Source organism: Lathamus discolor, chromosome 2 (assembly GCF_037157495.1).
Source record: "Lathamus discolor isolate bLatDis1 chromosome 2, bLatDis1.hap1, whole genome shotgun sequence".
Lineage (NCBI taxonomy): Eukaryota > Metazoa > Chordata > Aves > Psittaciformes > Psittacidae > Lathamus > Lathamus discolor.
This window is the reverse complement of record NC_088885.1, coordinates 99,248,540-99,269,640: the sequence shown is the minus strand read 5'-3', so window position 1 is coordinate 99,269,640 and position 21,101 is coordinate 99,248,540. Positions and strand designations below refer to the sequence as shown.

General features: G+C 41.7%; 1 protein-coding gene across 5 annotated transcripts in view; it reads right to left on the bottom strand.

Moving 5' to 3' along the window:
* The window catches only part of ZNF516 (zinc finger protein 516), a 128,627-nt gene that overhangs the window by 66,091 nt on the left and 41,435 nt on the right, over positions 1–21,101 (bottom strand). For all 5 annotated transcript variants that reach the window (XM_065667870.1, XM_065667872.1, XM_065667868.1 and 2 more), the window contains exon 2: positions 16,776–18,800. In XM_065667870.1, the coding sequence (XP_065523942.1) occupies positions 16,776–18,675 (1,900 nt within the window). In that variant the 5' untranslated portion in view covers positions 18,676–18,800. The remainder of the gene's footprint in view (positions 1–16,775; positions 18,801–21,101) is intronic.

The window sequence follows — 21,101 nt, the reverse complement described above, 5'->3', positions numbered from 1 at the left end:
GCCTCTCTCCAACTCAGCCTGACTCGACACCGGCCTGAAGAAGGCTTCGTTCAAATCTCCACTTTCTCCCACAGGGAGATACATTTTGTTTGTTTTGATTGAGTTTTGGAGCCTACGCACTTCGGTGTTGTGGACTCCAAGATCAGCAATACTGGTTTTGTACTTGACTTCTTGCAACCTCCCACTCATCATTTTCACCAACTCTGTGGTGCCACATTTTGACCAGAGGCTAATTAACATCCTGCCTCAACAAAATGGCAGCACCCTTTCTCTCACGCTTCCTGTAAATAGCATAACCCAATCCTGCTCCCATCTTCACTTCATAAGTGCTTTTCTCACACCAAGCTCTTGTACAACAGCTTGCGTGTAGTGGTCAGGCTGTAGACACCTTACACATGTACAGCGAGTGGTTCCTTTTGATGAGTCAGATTCTCAGCTGTTACACTCCTTATGGATATGGGCTTCCAGGCAAGTGGATTAACCCAGTTTGAAACATCATTTCAGCAACAAGACAGTTGAAGAGACTGGACAGTTCTCACTGAGAAACTGACAACTGAATTGGCTGAGCCTTTCATACAGTAGCAGCACAGGGAGAAGGGAAGACAGAGAGGGACACCAATCTGATTGCACACAAATAACTCATCACTAACTTAACTCTGCTGCTTCCACATAATTCCTCAGCTAGTTACAAAGTCAAAAGGCCCATACAATATTTGACATGGATAAGCAAATACAAACAGCAACATTCAGTAAATCAATTAAGAAGATCAGCTTTGCCTTATGACATCTGAGCAAAATACAAGATCTAAAGCTCAAATGAAGTTCATAATGTAGAAAAATAATCTAACTGCACTTTAAAGAAAGCCTAGTAAAATTACTGCACAATCAGAAGGCAATCATTTATTAATATGTGATGATCAGGTATTTCTGTTCTTTTCAGTTAGGCTTAGATCTGAAATATGAGCCTTATATGGAAAGATGCTTTGATGACAGTCATTTATTTGGGAAAGCTTTTCCAGCCTTTTTGTTTTACACAAATGATTTGAATGTTTAAAGAATTTAAAGAATTTCGTATCTAGGTATTAATAAAGAGCTATTGTCTTTTCTTTTATATTTTTATTAAGCTCTTACTGAAAATGCAGCTGCTGACTTGTAAGTGATTCAAAAATAACATATATAGCAAACAGGCAGCCATCTTCACAGTCTGGCAAGTAACACATTTCCATAAATAACAAAGAATACAGGGTCATGATATCAGCTGTTCAGAAATCTTTAAAAGTCACAATGCCTCTAATCCTGCAGTAACTATTTGCCGGATTGGTTTTATTTATGGCTTTCCAACTGACAGGCTTTCTCTCTGCTGTCTTCTCATTTGACTTCCACATGTCTGTGTCCACACGGAGTGCAGTGGATAATACTGGCCCAAAAGTTGGGGGTTTTGTACAGGTTTGTGAACAGCTCTGCATGCATTTGTGTGCACACACTGTACACACACTGGGTTATTCCTTCATACAAATGGACAGCTGCCCTGTTACCTGGCTCTTCCGATGCCTGACATTAATTGCATTGTACATCAGCTTTAGATAATTAGACACAGCTGTATGTTCAAAAATAGCAACGCGTAATGGGAAATCCTGCTGGAAGATTTTGGCCATACACACTTTCAGAGTTCTCAGATATAGCATTATCCACTCCTTAACGCCCTGGTTTGATCCCTGTTTAAAGTTTTCTCTTACTTTTCCCCTGGGTACTTTGCCAAGCATTCCACTTGAAAAGGATTCTGTGACATTATCACTCAGCTTCTTTCCAATAGAAAAAAAAATAATAAAAAAAAAAAAAAGAAACATTCATGAAAATTAAAGCTGTTTCCTCAACAGAATCAAGGCGGGGGGGGGGGGGGGGGAAGTGTTTTTTTAGAAACAGAGTTTATGGACAAGAAGCAGTTATTTTTTTCTTTGGAACGACATATGAAAGAATGCATTTCATGTATTTTTCCCTCCCAAAAAAATCTGGTAATTTTTCTAGAAAGAGACAGGAAGCTCCACTTCTGGGGGAGGAAAGCGGTGAAAACCAAACAGAACAAATACAAAAAAATCCCCACTAAAACTGTCTCAGATCTGCTCAAATTATCTTCCACAAACGTAAGTTACAAGCCATTTTAGCTTAGAGGCTGGGTTTTGTTCATAAAATTATGAGACTATTATTATTTCTTATCCAGAAATATGCACAAGTCAGGTCTCAAGACATCTTGAAAGAATGGCTTGTTCCATTTTGTTGTATTGGAGGTGGTGTTTAAAAATGAAGGGGGAAAAGATTATACTGACAACTGTAAAAGCACGAAAGTCCACAAGCACAAAGGCATACAGAGAAACAAACACAGCAAACATAAATACAGCAAAACAGAAATAAATGTCCAATTTAACTGTATTATCTGGCATCCCATAACCAGAGTACAGTATTAGTTTAAGAGTGTAAGCAAGCGGTTTCTTCATTGGTTTTGGAAGTTCAGGTAGTGAAGACAGAAGAGTCTAAGAGAAGAGCTGTGGTAACACGTTAACCTCAGCAAACAGAGCATAGTATATCCCTTTAATTTTGATGCATGAGCTAAGAATTTCCTTCTTCCTTGTTTCTAACTGCCACTAACTGTATTTCTGGTCTACTGCTTCAAGTGAGCACCAAGCTACTAGGGGATTTCCTAAATGGGATTACCCCTACTTCTTCAGTTCCTGCTAGCTGCTTACGCCTGCACCTGTGACAATTTAACCCAGCTGGCTGTCAATGACCAGCAACCAAACATGAGGAAATAGCAGAGAGACTTAAGCTCTCTCAGAGGAATGGATGAAACGTAACCTCAGGGTGGGATTTCTTCTTTTGGCTGAAATTGGTAAGGACTTCTAATTCCTAAAAAAAGAACCGAAAATCTAAGCTAGCCTAAAAACTTCCGCCTTTCTGTCAAAAGAGACTTGTATTTCCATTCAGCTTTTGCTGAGGTACACTTGCAGGGTAAAATATAATTAACCCCTGAGTAAAAGAAGAATGGGAAAATGGTTTCCCTTCTCTTCTCAGGAAAAGCCTTTTGGGGTGGGGGGTGGGGGTCACAACAGAACAGCACCACAGCTTAAAGTAAAGAGAGGCATAATTAAGCTTTCATACAACATCTGTACCACATTTGCACATGCACTCGCTTCCAGAGAAGAGACAGACATCAAAACTAATGGAGAACATCCCAACTCCCCAAATGCAGGAAGAATGCTATATAGCCTTCCCAGCTGCACTCTTGGGACTGTAAAACAAGAGATCAGCAAAGAAGCCTTCTCCTGTATTGCTTTTACTGATGTTTTTGCCCAGGCAGTGTTACAGAGTTCTTAAACAGATTTATCCTACTGCTCCATGTACTACGAGAGGCTTACGTGCACCACAACTACTGGAAAACAACGGGTGCAGAATAAGCTTCGTCATCTTCTGGTTGTTACGCACAGTAATTGGTTCCAGGGTCAACACTGTGATGCTGCAACAAAGGGCTGTAGCTTAAGGGTAAAGAATAAACAGCAGGAGTCAATGGAAGTTCTGTTACTATACAAATGCCCCCAAAATGAAAGAAAGGCAGCAAACAAAATATTTTGTATAAGCACAACTGATCAGGAATCCAACATGCAACCTTAGCTCTCAACAAGCTGTTAATCTCATTAAAGGAAAGAAACACAGCAAGTACTTTCAAGTATCTGTAACAAGAAAACAACACATTAAGATTTTGAACCTGGTTTGACAAACACAGTGCCTTGCACTGGGCGCCAGTTTATTTGTGTGAAAACATATAGGCAGAGAAGGGTGTCTGGAATTACAGTATTAATCATAAAATACTCATTACTAGGATAGAGACAACTTTGCTCAAAACACCATGCATGCTTGCTCCACTAAATCTAAACATCTGGGGAAAGTTATGTATCTGGCTTTAGTGCCTTTGAAATGACATGCTACGTTTAAGCCAAGCGGTCCAGCCACACCAGTTTTCAGAGTCAAGTTTTCAAAGTCCATCACTTTATCATTTTGAATCTTTCCATTCAGTGACACTTTTGATAAAAATGTATTTATTCCTTTTCCCCGCGCACCAGGAAAGTGAAACAGATGAAGAACTGCAAATGTCTTCTTTCAAAGTTGTTTCTCCAAACATAACTATTATCTCCCGACACTTAAGCACTCAATTGAAAAGGCACAAAGGAATATAGTCATCCTTGTGATTTACCAGGTGAAACACTAAGACATGCAACGTATCAAAACGAAATCCCTCATTTGTATGCTTCATGGTTACACTTCTCCTTCCCTCTTCAGTTGCCGCTGTTCTCAGGACCTGAAAGAAACTTTTACCTGACTTTCTTTCACCTGCGCTCTACCGCTGTGCATAGCTCTTGAGTGCCAGGACTGCTTGCGCAGAGCAGTGGCAGGGGCATGATGTAACCTCCTGCCCCAATGCACTCCCACACCCTAACACAAACAGGGTAACACTCCACCACAGTGCCTCCTTCCTTGGTGCTCCACTTTCTCTCCACATGCGCCCTGCGGTCACTCACTTCCTTTAAACAACATTCATTTTCTGAGAGCCAACTGTGCTCACATAGGCTGACTCCCTGCAGCATGCCAACCTCCCTGGCATGTGCCAGGCCTCAGCCATCCTCATGGCCCTCCTCTGACCAACAGGCTAACACCATGACACCACTTACTCAAACACAACCTTTGCTTACCTCCAGCTTACTTCCTTGTGCCACTGATTCAGCTTTCTTACAAGGCTGTCCCTAGAGCTGCCATTCCTACTTAAACCACCTGTAGGTTTCAGTTGACAAGAGCCTGAATCTGGACCAACACCTTCAAGACAACATCTTCCATCACCCCTTTCGATTCACAACTTCATGATTGTTGCAACAAGCTGGATCAAAGGGAAATGACCCCAGCCAGGTCCCATCCATGTCCTCACAGCACCCAGCTCTCAGCAGCACCAGCCTGGGTGCCTGCTTTCTCCACAGCACTGCTGAGATACGATAAACTTTGTCTCACTCTGAATTCAGACCCCCAATAAAAGAAATGTAGACTGGTTACCTTACAGTATATACTGTGTGATACTTTTGACACTGTGCATCAGACTTAATTTTTTCATGCCAGAAAGCAAATTCACAGATAGGGTAGTTACTGCAGGAGACTACATTTCTGGCTTGTGCTTTTGTGCACCCTCAACTCCCCTCTATGACAGCGATCTCTGTAGTGCTGTCAGCATCAGAGATCTGCTTGGAAGTAACCACGAGCTTCCAGAGTAAGTTGTTTACATCACTTGGATGCATCTCTAATAGTAACACATCAGCACTTTCCCATTTATGTATATTAACCTATACTTGTTACACATCCACACTTCACGATTTTTTGCCTTGCCTTTCTTAAACCTTTTTCAGCTTGACACAGTTTTTAATTACATTATGTTTCTGGCCCATTCCAACCTTCACCTCCATATGTATCATGTTTCTTTCCTTTTGGCTTCTGAAGGCCTCAAAGAAAGTTGCAAAACTGGAATTTGAGTAAATACTGTAGGAAGAGTACTTTCCATGACGCATTGGTTGAGTGAACTCAGCACTTGAACTTACTAAGGATATCGTAAGATATTAAAAAAAAAATCTTATAAAATCTTGCTCTAATCTGACCAAGAAAGGTCAGTCTAGCAGAACATTTTACTAGCACGTAAAAATTTCATTATGCATTAATAACACTTCCGTTCCATTACAGGCCTTAATATTAGGCACTTCATGCTGATAACATCAGAGATAAAAAATCATGACAACTTCACTTGCAAAATAAAGTGATTATGTTTGAATCATAACCAGTAAGTCATGTGGGTGTGTATAAACTAATGAAATAAACAATATTCCGTATTTCCACACAAATAACAGTACTGAGGCTTCCCCATCAAACGTATTTAGGGCTACAATAGCAAGTAAGTGATTCTTACTTACATGCACCCAGTCTGTTGACCCGTAACAATCCAAGTAAAGATTAAGTTTTTCCTGTTACAACTTTACCTGACATTCTGTGGAGGGCTTTTCAAGGCTTCTCCAGGCTTCAACAGTACTTAAGGTTAAGATGCTTCTGGGAAACTGCTGTGCATGTGGATACAGGCATGTGCAAGGACAAGAAACTTCTGCAAAGTATTATAAAGGGTTTAGGATTAATGTGTTCCACGTGCAGTATAAGCTGTACTTCCTGAATTCTCCTTTAAGGAAAGAGAAGGATCTATTTGCTTCATTATCTACTAAAAAAGGCTTTACTACCAACCCAGTAAAGGCTTAACCACAGAAAACTGAATATACCTTTGGTTCAATGGTGCTACCCAACTAGCAAAACATGCAAAAGGCAACAACTGCATGCAACAGCTGCTCCACCTCCTTGGGGTACAGCAGAGGTGGGAAGAAATGAAGTCTTTAACATCCAGTTATCGCAATTCACTGTGCTCAGTCTTTCACCATCATGACACTGGCATGCAACCTTTATTGTTAACACACAGAAAATGTTTCACAGACTAGGAAAAATTAAGATGCCGCATGGACCCGAGGTTCACACTTCGAAAAGAATCCATCTATTTCCCTTGTGTTGTGCTTTCTTTTCCCCTCCAAAAAATATTTAGGTTTTGCTGACAGTAGCTTGCCTCAAATGCTATTTAAGCAGTAAGACATCAGAAGACATATGCTATCCTGAGATAACACACACCTCTGAAGTGCTGTTAGGTGTAGCTGATGCCTTCAACTGCCTGATGAATTTGTTATCTCAAAGAAACACAAGGTTTGGGAGTGCCTTATATTGCAAACTAACCCCAAATTTAAAAAATAAATAAATCGGTGACTTTGAATCCTTTGGATCATGGGGGAGGGAGTGGGACAACAGGGAAGATGACTTAGAGTAACTATTGCTAACTTACGGCTCCCGAACAAGACTAAAATTACAGCTGTGATACGATTTCATTTTAATGGTTATTTGTTTTTCTGTTTATGGAAGTGACAGACCTTAAGTAGTATATAAGGTTTGAGATTACAAACCTGGAAAACAAAGTTCTAAAAAGTAAAAAGGCAAATCTTCCCCCATGGGTCTGGTATGAGAAGTATCTCATGCTCTAAATCCATGTTAAGTAAGCACCGATATCCAAGTTACAAGCATCAGCTGAAAGAATACTTTTGTGTTTCACATGGACACTCTCTCAGTAGAGATTCTACACTTCAAAAGAACAAGGTGTTGATTTTTTCTCTCAGCATCACTAAAGCGTAAGTGAATCCATTAAGAGAGTACCCACAAAAGACAATTCTGATACCTGTTTCTCTCCCTTAATCTTAACACCTGTAAAGTTTGCATGCTACAGTACATTTCAGGATATGCCATTTACACTGGCATCGATTACAGCAAAGAAAGATTTCTCTATTCTTCTCTAACCTCAAGCCATTAGGTGCCAAGTAGTTCAACAAAGCAGTTGTTAATGACTCCAACCTGACTGCTCATATGCCTAAATCAAGCCAGCAGTTATGAGTTTTGCTGGATCAGGACCAAAACATTCAGCAATTTGCCAGTTCAAACTCATGCTGTCTATAAACACAGAAAACAAATTCACCATGAAAATAAATTTACAAATCCATTCCAGGCACTGAAAATAAGGTCTAGGTATTGGTCACAAAATATGGAACAGTAGCAGTCACACACCAAGTGTAACAAGTATCCAAAAGTCTCATTCAAGGACTAAGGGCATTGAAAATTCTACAGAATTTTCAACTCAAGAAGTTTTCCTCGGCAGTTTCCACACAATTCACTATATGCTTTTCATCTCCCTAAAAACCCATTCCCACTGTAAAGGGTTCCCCTGACTACAGCTAAGTTGCTTTTGACTTCTACTGGTATGACTGGTACCACAGTCAGCCCCACTGAAGTTAAAGCAATCCAGTGCTTGCATGAGACTACTGAGTTATGAAGTAATAAACATAAAGTCAAGCGATACTGAGTAAAACTTGTATTTGTAAAATGCACCTTCAGAAAACAGATTATCTACCAACACTAGGCCAAACTGCGCATTACTTGTATACCCCGTGCAGCCCGGGGACTCCCCAGGTTTCAGCTCCCACAGAATTTAGCCCACCACACCCACTGAGAGCACCTGCTGCCAAACCCAACATGTTAACAAAGAAAACCTGGTTTTAGACGGATGAAGAGCAAACTGTGAACCACGATGTTAAGAGCAGCAAAAGCATTTAACAAAGACTCAAGTCCCTCATTACCAGAGCTTTACAGATCAGTATAATCCACAGCCACAGCACTACTGAAATATTTGGAAATCAGATAAAAAACACTAGCATTGCCATTTTCATTGCTTGAATCTTGTTTTACTAGATGGGGGGAAGGAAGTCCTTGCTCACTAATCAGAAACTGCTAGAAAATAAAAGCACTACACAATGTGATCTTATGACTGTAAATGTCACAAAGCAGTATTTCACATGCTATAACTTGATGTAATAGAAACATCAGTACTAACAAATACCAGAATTGCTTGCTAAACTGGCTTTTACAAGGCAGCAAGGCCAGGGTAGGTGTCAAGAAATGAGTGTTTTGAACAAGCCAAGTTACTATGCAGCTGGATGCCTGAGTGCCCATCCCTATATGCAGATGTTTATGATACTTGCTGAAGAAAAGCTAAAAGCCTACTATGAAAACTGCAACCCCTGTGGCAAGGCAACTGACTTAAACATAAAGGGGTATTTTTGAATGCACAAACTGAAAACAAGATGGCTAACAGCTTTCCACACCCTTGGAATTTATTTTACAAAGAAACGCTAGTGCTTGGCAAGCACGGAATGGGAACTGGCAATTCAGGAAGGACTGAACATAAAATACAAGTGATCCTTAGAAGCAGCTCTTGTGACAACATTTCGAAAAGCTGTGGAAGAAGTATGAAGAACTAATCTTGCTTTGGGCATCTGACAGAAGCTTCAGGGCAAAGCTTATCCTACCACTGCCTACTTCTAAGAAACCACACTGACTTCCCTGCTTTCCGATAGATAAAATAAAGGATGGGTAAACCTATCTCTCCCTTAGCACCTTGGCACAAATTTTCTTCCAAGCTGAGCTATGCTTTGGTTGCTTGTATCACAGATTACAGCTACAATAAACTATCTAAACAATACTTCTAATTGTGTCTCTTGATACTGAATATGGCAACCTGCAAAAACAGGAACATTAACAATTAAAGCTAAATCCAGTAAAACTGTCTTGGACATGCTGTATCAAAATGCCCTGCACAGAATTTTTCAGTACTTAAACAAGACCCCAACATAAATGTTTGCAAGGAATAAAAGCAATGCAATAGTTGGATTACTAAATTCAAACTGCTGCAAAAATTGTCTCTGAGCAACAGCAATCTTTGTCTTGAGAAGTCATTCGTCTGCTGAAGTATCTCAAGCTCAACCAGCAAGACTTAGGTCTGACTTGAGCTGACTGTGTGTTATCTGTTTCTCATCACCATGCTCTGTTGGGAGAGGAACCTGAATTACTGTTTAACACTCTTGCTGGCCACCCACATTACAGGACACTGAGTAAAACAGGACCTAGTAATGCATAATGAGAAACACAGTGGAAATTACCCAAGATGCCTACAGGGCAATCGTTACACGTTCCTTAGTTGTATGACGTCAGGGTAATGCACAGCATTAAAGGGTAATGACTACATTATCCCAAAGCATTGCTGCCCTGTTCCAGTCAAACACTTTTCGTATGAGCTTCTTGAAGCACAGCTCCCATCATCACGCTAAACCAAACAAGGGCCAAGTAACTTCACATGTGTGAGGTACACATCCAAGAGAGGTTTTGACCCACAACTCTGTCCTACGGCTCTTCTCCCTTTCTCTCCCCTTGATACACACTTCAGTGATCCTGGCTGTCAGAATTTTTCTTGTTATCCATTTGCTTGGGATGATCAGCATAATTTCTATTTTCTTCTGTTTCCTCAGTTCTTCTTCCCATTCACGTCAACCCACACTTAAAAATAAATGAAAGCAAAAGCTACTGTTGATGGCAGCAGCACCACAGGAATATATATATACTCACACATAGAAGATAGCCTCTGCAGTCCTGAGGAGTGCAGAAGAGTCCAAAAGGGAGTGAAGAGGTAACAAAGTGCTGCTGTGGAGATACACAGAGGTCTGTACTGGTCAAAAATGATGCTTCAACCTGCAGTACCTTACAGAGAAACTTCAGATTCTGAGAAAATATCACACTGCATGTGGATTTGCTACACACATCACGACTGGACTATGTGCATTACAGCAAGGCAGACACAAGAGAAATTTCTGAATGGTATTATTAGGCACGTTCAAACCAGGTAAGTGACCTAGTCCTGATCCACTGAATGGGCTTTAAGGAACAGTTTGAACTTTAAAGTCCCAAACAATGCTTACGAGATCTTACTTTTGTAAGCAAAGGGTCCTTGGTCCAAGTCACAGAAGAAGCTGGGCAGAGACATCAACTTGCTGTATTTAAAGTCCTGGCATTAATCCCACTGGTGTTAACAACCAAAACAATTCATTTGGTTTATAAAGTTGAGGGGGTTTTATATGCCAACAACGATCCTTAGCAATGCCAAAACTAACTGGGGAAGTGTGTAATCACAGTGTAATGTTTTTATCTCTGTGGTAGGGATCTAACAGAAGTCACTGAGACACTCTTCCTCCCTGAAACTACCTCATTTCTTGGAAGCTTGGGGCAGGAGTTACTAATACTGCAGCACTGAGACATTCCCCAACTTCTAATACGCTTATTCTGCAAAATAAATAAGCTAAATAACTTCAACATACTTAAGACTGTACATGCAGAACAAGATCTTCACTTGGTGTAAAACGCCTGAACAGCCTTCAGTGGCATGACACTGTGGGATTTACAGTAAGTGAGAATCTGGCATGAGAAGTTATCTGAAGTGTAATCATTTGATTAAGATATATAGTAAAAATGTTTGATTTTTTCAAGAGTGAAGAGGACTTCCACAGAGGAACGCTTTTTCATATAAGCGGAACAATGACGTCCTGGTACTGGATACTGACAGCTTTTTTTCATGCACTCACTCTGGCCACAGAGAACACTTACTAGGACTATCTTTCTTCTTCGGAGTTACTATACATTTTAATTTTTCTACTTTCACTCGCTTAGCTGGTTCCTCCCCTCCCCAAGTTACAGCTTCACCGTTTTACTGAAAAATTAAAGCAACTCAAGGCAATTTTTACTTTTACTTTAAATCAAAACCCTCATGAAATTGGGCACTTTTTGTCAGAAAGTTCCAGCTCTTGGATTCATTATGATTTATATCTGAGCAAAACAAAGTCCAAATTTATGCTTTGTAAGTCTCTCCTACTCTTCTTCTTTCACAAAACATGCTAATGTTATGTTTCTATTCAAGCACTCCAATTTACATATAGAATTTTCTTATAATATGCTTGGGATAAATGGTATGTGCTACATCTCTCAGTTTGTATAACCTGTAAGCAATTCACAAACAGATGTCTCTTCTCCTTCAGTTTACTAATAAAGATACTAAAGCAATGTCTGGCCATGGATTTCTAAGAGTTTTTTTAAATGTAACAAGCATGAAGAGCTCTAAAACCAAGCACTGCTCCCTTGTTTTGTTTAAGCTAAAGCCAAGGAAGGAGCTGAGAGTTCAGACATTTCAACAGATCAGTAACAACAGGCCAGTGACTCCAGTGGCAGGTGTGGACAAGGTGAGCTCCTGCTGCTGCCTCCCATTCACATGACTACTCCACTCTTGCACTTCACACGGCAACCTTCTTGGAGTCACCAGCCTCTTGAGTGTAGGGCGTCACAAGCCCTCACGGCTTCAGTGCAAGACACCCAGCACCCTGCCATTGCCTTGGAGGGTCTGAACCCCAACACCATCCCACACCTCTTTTCAGCCTGCCCACCTCTTCAAAACCTCACTGTACAGCACAACTCCCTTCACCAAGGTCTTGCTCCTCTCTGCCTTCCCCAATTTCCCCTTCTCTCCCCCCTACACCTTATTCCCATCTTGTCTCACCCCTTCATAGAGCTCATCATCTCTTGAGCAAGTCCCACCATACCACCAGTTAACTCCCGGTGGTAAAACACAAACCAAACGCAGCCACAAATGACTGTTTTGTATTCATTATTTGTTGGGGGGGGGGGGGGGGGTTGAACATTCTATGCAGTCTAGCAATTTGTGTCCCCGTCATCTAGTCAGCCCACGAGCTCCTTGGGCCTGCAGCAGTGCTGGTACAGGGCCTAGCGCAACAGTTCTCACTTGCAATCAACCCCTTCCTGCATTAGCCAGTGTAATAAAAGCAGCATGTGTTGAGTAAGGGTGAATCAGTCCCTCATTAAAGCATTTCAAAAATCCAGGAGTCTGACAGGAAATAAAAAGGAAGAAGAAAATGGAGAGAAGATGCAGGGAGATGAAGGGAATAAAATGGTTATGACTGTTTCCACTGGAAGCAGCATTCCAAGGAGCAATACCCTTTCTACCTGCCATCCTTCCCTGACAAGGTCAGGCTAGAAGCAGCATTCCTCCTTTATTCCTATATAAAACTCTTCTTTTTTTTTCCCCCTCCCCAGATCACTTCCAACACTTACTTCCTGCCCAGTCTGGCACTTACATGCAAAAAGAAGTACCTTTATGGCATTCCTTTACTGGCTGGCTGGGGTATCACAGGCCTGTGCTTTTACTACGTGTTTGCCAAGCACCAAGCAGTATTTGTTTTCTTCATCTTCCCACTTGTCAGCAGCAGTCACAGCCTCAAAAACTGAATTTGCTTCTTCATTTCAGGACTGAAATCGTTCATAGTGCCTAACGTAACAGGCTGCAACACCTTCACTGCTAAGCACACCATGACAATGAGGGGGGCCCGCACTGAGCCTTAAAAGCCAACAAAAGCACACAGGCTGAATTATTTCTTTTTCATACCAAAACTTACATTTTACTTGAGAACATGGAAGATTAGAAAGACAGAGCGTTTTCCTTTCCACTTTTATCAGCACATGCATAATCCCCCTCTACTCCCTCAGTCACAGCTCTCGGGTTTAGTTAAAAATTAAAATCACAGACAAAAAAAAAAGCCTCAAGCTGGAGAAGTGCTGTGCAACAATTTATAAGTGGTTCAAACAGCCTGGATGCAACTCAGCGGAAATTCAGGTACAGCTCACTAGTGGCTGGAATGCCAAATAAAAAACAAAGACTCATATGGGGCAGGAAGGCCTCAAAAATATTCAGGCTGCTCTTAATGGAGTGAATGTGCTCTGGGCCACCTCTTCCCATGTGGCTGTCACACAAAGCACATATACCTCATTGCATATATACAAAGTATATATATATATATATATATACACACTATGCAATATATAATACAGGTATCACATGGTACACCATGCGTAACTCCAGAAACCTAATTTTTACCCTCCATCCAACAAGATGGAAAGCACTTCGTAACCAGCTAGCTTACCCCATGACAGCTGATAAGCTGGGTTTGCAAACACTATCCCAGTGCCTGAGAAATCATTACGTTAGTCTATGTAGACAGCAAATTACTGATGTGTTAAGAACAAAGCAGTGCCTACCCTGGAGGCTCTCAACCCCATTTCACATGCAAGGTGCAATTCTTGCTCTTTCCCAGTAAGCCCTATCAGTACTTCTCAGCCTCAACATCTCTTGGCCCTACGTGACCACAGAGGTGCATTGACAGTTCCCCCATCGCAAGACTCTGTGTGTCAACAGGACTACCCAGCTGATTAAGACTTAGCCACACAAAGAAAAACCTTCAGCTGAGTCAAGGCCACAACATTCAGCACTTGGCAGTCTCGAGGCCCTTTTCTGAACCAGGATAACACAGTAATGTGTCAAAGGAGAGAAAACCAGTAAAGATGTGAAAGTAAAAATATGATACAGTTGCTATATAACCTTAGGAGTAGCCCAAGATTTTCCTGACTGTAGCCGGAGTAAAAATTCCACCATAGGAGGTATGTCAGGAAGAGGAACTGAGAGCACCACTTGCCCACCTCCACTGGGACAGGATGCTGTCTGTAGGGCTGGAGCACAGCTCTTAATGGAAAAGCTTCACTTGCAAGAGTGACTATGAAAAGCCGCAGGGGAGGACAGCAAACCTCACTACTTCTAGGACAAAATGTGCTTCAAGACCATTCCGGAACACCTGATTTTAGCAGGCGCATACATGAGGGCGGAATTTGGCCTATATTCTGTACACTTTTATGTTTCTGTTCATAGGGGAAAGAAAGAAGGCCTCTCAAGTTAAAGCGGCAACCTGAAGAGTAAAAATAATCCTACAGCCTGGTGGACAGAAGGTTCCCTGTCCTTAGAGAACAGCGTAAGGGCAATGTCAGTAAATCTGCATACCAAAAACAGAAAACTGAGAAATGTAAGTCTTGAACATTGACTTATGAAAATGTCTTTAAACAAACAAACGAACAAAAAAATACCACCACCACCAAACAACTTTCTTTTGAATCCCAAAAATCTTTTGTCACTTGCAAAAAGCATTCGCTTCACGACACATTTTACTTAAATAAGCTCTATTAATAAGTAAGGGTAACATTTCTCTTGGTCATAATCTTATCAGCCAATTGAATACTTGATTAGCTCTTTAGCTATGATATTAGCAAATGCAACATGCAGCTGCCACCCTCTCATCTCACTGATGCAAAACCACCCCTTTTCCAAGATGCACCTTTATTCAGGCCCATCAGTTTGCTGGTTCTTTACAGTCAAACACGGGGACCAATTTGGTACCATGACAAATACGTTTCCAGGTGTTGGCTACTGGCATACATTAAGCCAGTCACTTAATTCCTGTGGGAGAAACTGCCATGTTAAATTAACTGTCACCTTTCACTCCTGCAAGAAGAGCTTAAAGCTTGAGTTGAGGTAAGAAGCAGGACTGGCGAAGAGATGAGACTCTTTTTGTCAAAAAGAGATGACTCTTTTTGTCAGCAAGAACGCTTCATATGGAGAGCCTGTAAGAACAGCTTTCCTACTTGAACATCAGGGAAGAAGTGTTCAGGTGTTTTTAGCCATCTCCAGAGAGACACTTTTCCACCGCAGCAGTTTCCGTTAAGGCAAATGTACATGCACTGGTAAAACATGGCAACCGTATTTAACTGTAGACAAAGCTGCAAGTTTATCACTACATCTTGTGTCAACTGTACCAAGGTGCTTCAGGCAGCAGCTGACGGATTTTCACACAAAGTGTGTATGCTTCCATAATGAAGTTCATTTAAGTGGCCAAATTCCAACAGCAGATAGGAAAGCTAAATTCTGAGTCTTTCAAATAGGCAAGTAATCACTGAGAAAATATGTAAGTCAGCCTGTCACTGGACTTTTTGGAATTGTGGTTTATGGAAAGGACCAAAAAAAAAAAAAAAAAGGAGTTCCTGGCTTAATTTACATTTCTGTTCTAGCACTCACTCGATTTGTCCACTGGGGACTTGATCCAAGTTGTAGCAAAATCAAGTTTAGGACCATTCTTGTTAATTTAAGGACAAACAGATGGCTTTAATTTTTTACAGCTTCAATCCTCTGGAGCTCTCTTCCCTCTACACCTTACAAGTAGTGCTGGCTCCAACTTTAATTGTCCTAAAACCATGGGACTTTCACAAAAGCAGCTCAATGACCAAAAAGTGTGTGTAATATATATATATACACATATAAACTTTATGAAAAACATGTAAGAATATACAATTCTGGAAAGTGTTCCTTTGCTGCTGTGGGGTCTGTAGCCAGGAGAAAGCACAACATTATATAAAATCCTGACAGAATACAGCTACTTAAATAATCCCACCCTCTTCCACAATGGTGCAGATTACTTAATCTGCGATGGTCTTGAAAATGCATTTAACTCTACAGATAACTATGTTCTTCACAACAAAAGGAATGAAAATGAGAGGAAAACATTACTGTTTGCCAAAGAGAAAACAAACAAAAAAGCAGCACAAGGCTAGTAAGGAAAGAATGGTTAATCTCACATTTCTAAAAGGGTATTATAAACAAAGAATGGTGAACAACAGAAAGAAAATATATTAAAAAAATACAAAAGTGCTTAATGGTGTTCTTTTAAATATTTACTTTGCTGCTATTTGAAGAATAATTTGTTCCATTTAGTAGTGCTGGGCTCAAAGGACCGCTTTAATCCAGAGAGATTAATTATAGCCTTTGGAGCTATAAACACAATTTGGGAAGTGAAGCAGAGAAGAAGAGAGCGATGCCTCTCACGCTGGAGATTAACAAGTTTACATGCTTCGGGGCTGCACCACACTGGCTGTGCCCCTGCTACACCTGCATGCTGCAGGCAGAACAGTGCACAAGGTGCCCATAAACTGGGGAAAAACAGCCCCCATGATATCCAGGGAAGACACTACTCTACCCTACAGCATTGGGTAGTTGCCCATACACTGTTGCTATGGGCAACTAAAATATTTCTCAGGTGTCCTTCACCAAAATACAAATTCACTTGTACCTTATGAAGCCGTCCTCTGATCTTGCTTTTATTACCTGTGCCAAGAACAAAAGCCACCATGCCAAGACAAGCAGCAGCACTCAGTGGGCACAGGACCTCAACCACACTGCCTTTAAACCTTTCATGTGCTTTCACGCGTCTCTCCCTCTGCTCATCACCATGTCCCTCACCGGGAGACACAGAACCTGGCAACACGGTGCAGAGCAAAGCTGGAAGCAATCTTACCTAGCAAGGGGTTGGCTGCTCCCTCCTCCGAGCTCTCCTCAGCCCCTTCCTCCCCCAGGCCGGAGGTGACCGAGTCCTCAGGTGCGGACGCAGATTCGGGGGTACTGGGCCCACTGACAGATCCCGAGTCCCCTTCCTCGCTGCTGGAGCCATAGCGGTCCGGCTGGGCAGCCGCCCCCCCCTCACGGCAGCTCCTGCGCTCCTTGCGGTGCACCCGGGAGTGCAGCACCATTTGGTGGTAGGTGCGGAAGATCTTGCCGCACTCGAAGCACTCGGTGGACTTGTTCTGGGTGGCCCGCCGGCTCTGCCGTGAGGCAGGGCGGTAGTCCAGGTCCCCCTGGGCGAGCGGGCAGCTCTCCCCTGATGGGGTGCTGCCTGTTTTCTCCAGGCGCCCACTGGTGCAGCTCTTCTTCTTGGGGTTGTTGGAAGAGCTGGGTGAGTCCTGGTCTCGCTTGCGTTTCTCCTGGTTGACAAGGATATACTCTCTTTTATCCTTGTCGTAAGTCACGTCTGCATCCGCCAGGGCCTCGTCCCATCCCACATACTTCACATACTCTGAGGGCTCTACTACTTTTCCTTTGGTGGCCAGCTGCCAAGCTTGGTAGCTACTGACAGGATCCAGCTCGGCTACCCTTTTCCCAGGCTGTTCTCTTGTAACTCTATCCAGCCCTACAGATGGCCTTAGATTGAGACACTGCAAGAAAAACTGCTTCGTTACCGAGGAGCTAAGGCTCCCATCAATTAAGTCCTCAGCTTTATCCCCAGTGCTGCCCCTCTGTGCTCGGTAGTGAACAGCATTATGCGCTTTCAGGCTTTCCATATTTGTAAACAGATTTCCACACTTGGTGCAAACTTCATACAGAGATAGGCCTGTCACAATCATCTCTTCCTGTATCACGTTATTGATAGTGGCTATGAGCTCCAAATCATTTTTTGGTTTGTTTTTGCTCCCAGTCTTGGGGCCGTGTGACTTCATGTGGTTTTTGAGAAACCAGGGCTCTTTGAATCTCCTACCACAAATGTGGCACCCATGATCAAATGACCCCCTGTGCTTTTTCATGTGAGCTTTCAGGAACCAGGTTTGACTGAAAGCCTGACCACAGACTTCACATGGAAACTCGCCTGCACTTGGCTCACTCTTGCAGTTCTCAGTGTAGGCCCCCCCATTTGGGACCTGAGCATGGTCCTTCTCTACATGGCTTAAGAGCATCTCCTCCCTCAGGGTCATGTAGCTACACAACCTGCACTTGAATGGTTTATGGACCTGGTGTAGGTGCTGCTCCAGGTCTTTCTTCCTTTCAAATTTGTTTTTGCAGAAGGTGCACTGGTAAGAGGTCAGCTTGCCATCCACCTCGGCTGGAACCGCCTCCATGACCTCCTTTTTGCTGCTTCTCAACAAGATCTTGCTGCTATCAACCTGAGCAGTACCATTCAAGATCTTGTTGCAGGCAGATGTACTTTTAGTGGGGCTGGTGCACCCACCAAGGCCCTCCGAAACGCCCATCTCCCCCAGCTGCGCCTCTCCCATCTCCGCCTCATGCCCCTGACTTAAAGTGCCTGTTCTGTGACTACGGATGTGGATCTTGAGGTTGCCCTTTTGGGAAGCTCTGTGATCACAGTAAGGGCATTTGTAGGGCTTCTCACCCGTGTGCTTCCTCATGTGCTGCGACAAGGAGCTCTGAAAAGGGAAACTTTTACCACAGATGCAGCAGCTGTGGCACATGCTCTTGTCAGTATCCATGTCATTCTTGCTTAGCTTGCCTGGGCTGGAGGATCTCCGTAGCTCCATTTCTGCCTCTCTTCTACGATCCATCTGTATTACTGCAACATCAGGTGAGCGGGGCAGGAGGACAAAAGCATGCCCGGCAGCAGAGGAGGGCTGGACCGCGTTTTCAATCATACGGTTCTGCAGAGAGATGTTTTATTGCTTCATTCTCTGGGTAACGTTTCTCCTTTCAGCTGCTCAAGAGAGTCTGAAGCCCCGCTTTACTTCTGTGCGCTGTGTAAATGGATGGCATAGATCACCTGAAACAAGAACAAAAAATCACACAAATGTACAGAAATCATGTAAGCAGATTCTTAAACCTATATATTTAAACCTATTCATACTTTTAATTCAAAAGCTTCCAACACACCCCACATTCAGAAGCATACTGTGCTATAATTTATTGCACCAAAAAGCAGCAGCTTCTCCTTTTGCTGATAATCTAGATTTCAGTGGCAAACATCATTAATAAACAAGTAAAATCAAAAAAAAAAAGCAAATATTAATTTCCATAAACTGACATCAGAGTGTCTTTCAAAAAGTACAAACTTTCAAAACACTTTTTGTTTTAAAACCAGGCAGAAGCGGCTAAAAATATACCTTAAATGAGGAAAACATTTCTTGAACGGGTTATTATGCTTTAAATCTGTGGCTTTACCATCATGTGTAATTTCATGTAAAATACTTACTTGCCAAAGATAAAAGGCTTTCCTAGAGTCTTTAGCAAGTATCATATTCCTGCTGGCAACTGCATTACTTTGCGTCTCAGACAGCTCTGCTCTGCTTGATGTGGCATGCACAGAGCAGGCGCAGAGGCTGAGGACGCTCAGTACTTTGATTAGAGAGAAAACAAGAATCCAGAGCCTGACAAAGCATTCAGGAAAACTAGAACTTATTTCCTGATGGACAATGAAGAAAAAACCTAAACCCCTCAAAGTGTAATATTTAGTCACAATCTAACAAAGGAAACTGATGATGTGCGTAGATATCAAATACGAGTTATTTATGTCAACAAGACATACAGGAAACCACAGCACCGCCCACCACAATGAAACAGAATCTTAACCATAAACAAACAAACAAAACAAGAAACAGCTTTGATTAACAAAACAGATTAATAGACGTTTAAAAGCTTTTGTATCTCATCATGACAAAATGCAACATCAATATCTGCCTCAGCAATGCAAGATGCAACACACCGGCAATTCCCCACCTTGTATATGGCAAAAGACAATGGGTAAGTCTCCACAGATTGTTTCTTTTCCAATTACCACACTGGAAAAAATCTTCCCCCCTTCCTATCCTCGTTAAGTACTACAAACACCACATGGCTAAGATCAAAGAATACTGTATTTTCTAATAAAAAGAACCAATCTATTACTACATTAAGAAAACATCAACTTCCTAAAATGCAGCTAAAAATATGCAGAGCAATAACAAGACTATATATTCACACATCTATCACTTGACATCTGTGACTCAATAAATAAACAGCTACAGATCTACAGTTGCACATTTTAAGGTGTACTCACCTCTGCATCTCTTCAATGTGTAAATAAATAAATAGTCTAACTACACCACCAGCATGAGCCTTACAAAAAGCAAGGTAAAACTGATGCAATGCTCATACCAGCTACACACTATAGAATAACTTCATTATGTTTAAAATAATCTAGTCTCTTATTTGCTACAGGACCATACATTTCTGGGTTTGATTTTCTGCAATATCTAATATCCATTCAGCATGTGAGGAGTTATCAACAGCATCTACCCAAACTACCTTTTCCTCAAGAGAGCTGACAGTAATATCCAAAGGACATGATGCAAATGCAATTTCATTCCTTGAATGAAGTATTTCCATATTATGACTAATTTATTGTGACTAAAAAGAAAAATAAAATCCCAAATTCAGAAATCCAGATGAGCAGGAAATTTATAAACAAGAGTATCTAAATTAATCTCTGAAATTAGCCATTTAAAACCAAACGGAGGGGCAGCCTCAGAAGAAATTCCCTGGGTATTTAACGCATGTCAGCCACTGGAAGTTGTGGCTGTACCAGAAGGTACGAACATGCCAAACAGCAAATAGAAGTGCAGTTTACACCGCATTATTGATGTACGAAACAATTTAAAGTAACATCTTATTTATTTGACCTGTAATCTAAACTTGCCAAGTAACAACCCAATCAAAGACTTAACATAAAAGTCATTAAATCATAAAAAGAAACACGAGGGTAACTTCTTGCATTTAAAACAGCAGCACAGAATACTCGAACAAGCTACAGATTCTTTTCTAATGTTCTCCACCACTGCAGAAAAAAAAACCAACAAGCTCTGGGGCAGATTTTTCCAGGTATTTTTTACAATCTTTTCTACATTCTGTATTTTCTACAGTTTACACCAGTGAGAAACACGGCTTATTGACAGGCTGACTTTTAGACTAGTGACTTCTGGTTTTTTTGTAGGTCCCATTTTAACTCAACTTTCTACAAGGTTTCCTGTCTGAAAGTTCAAAAGAGCTTTAAGAGCCAAACTTCGACAAGAATGCCATATGCAGCAGT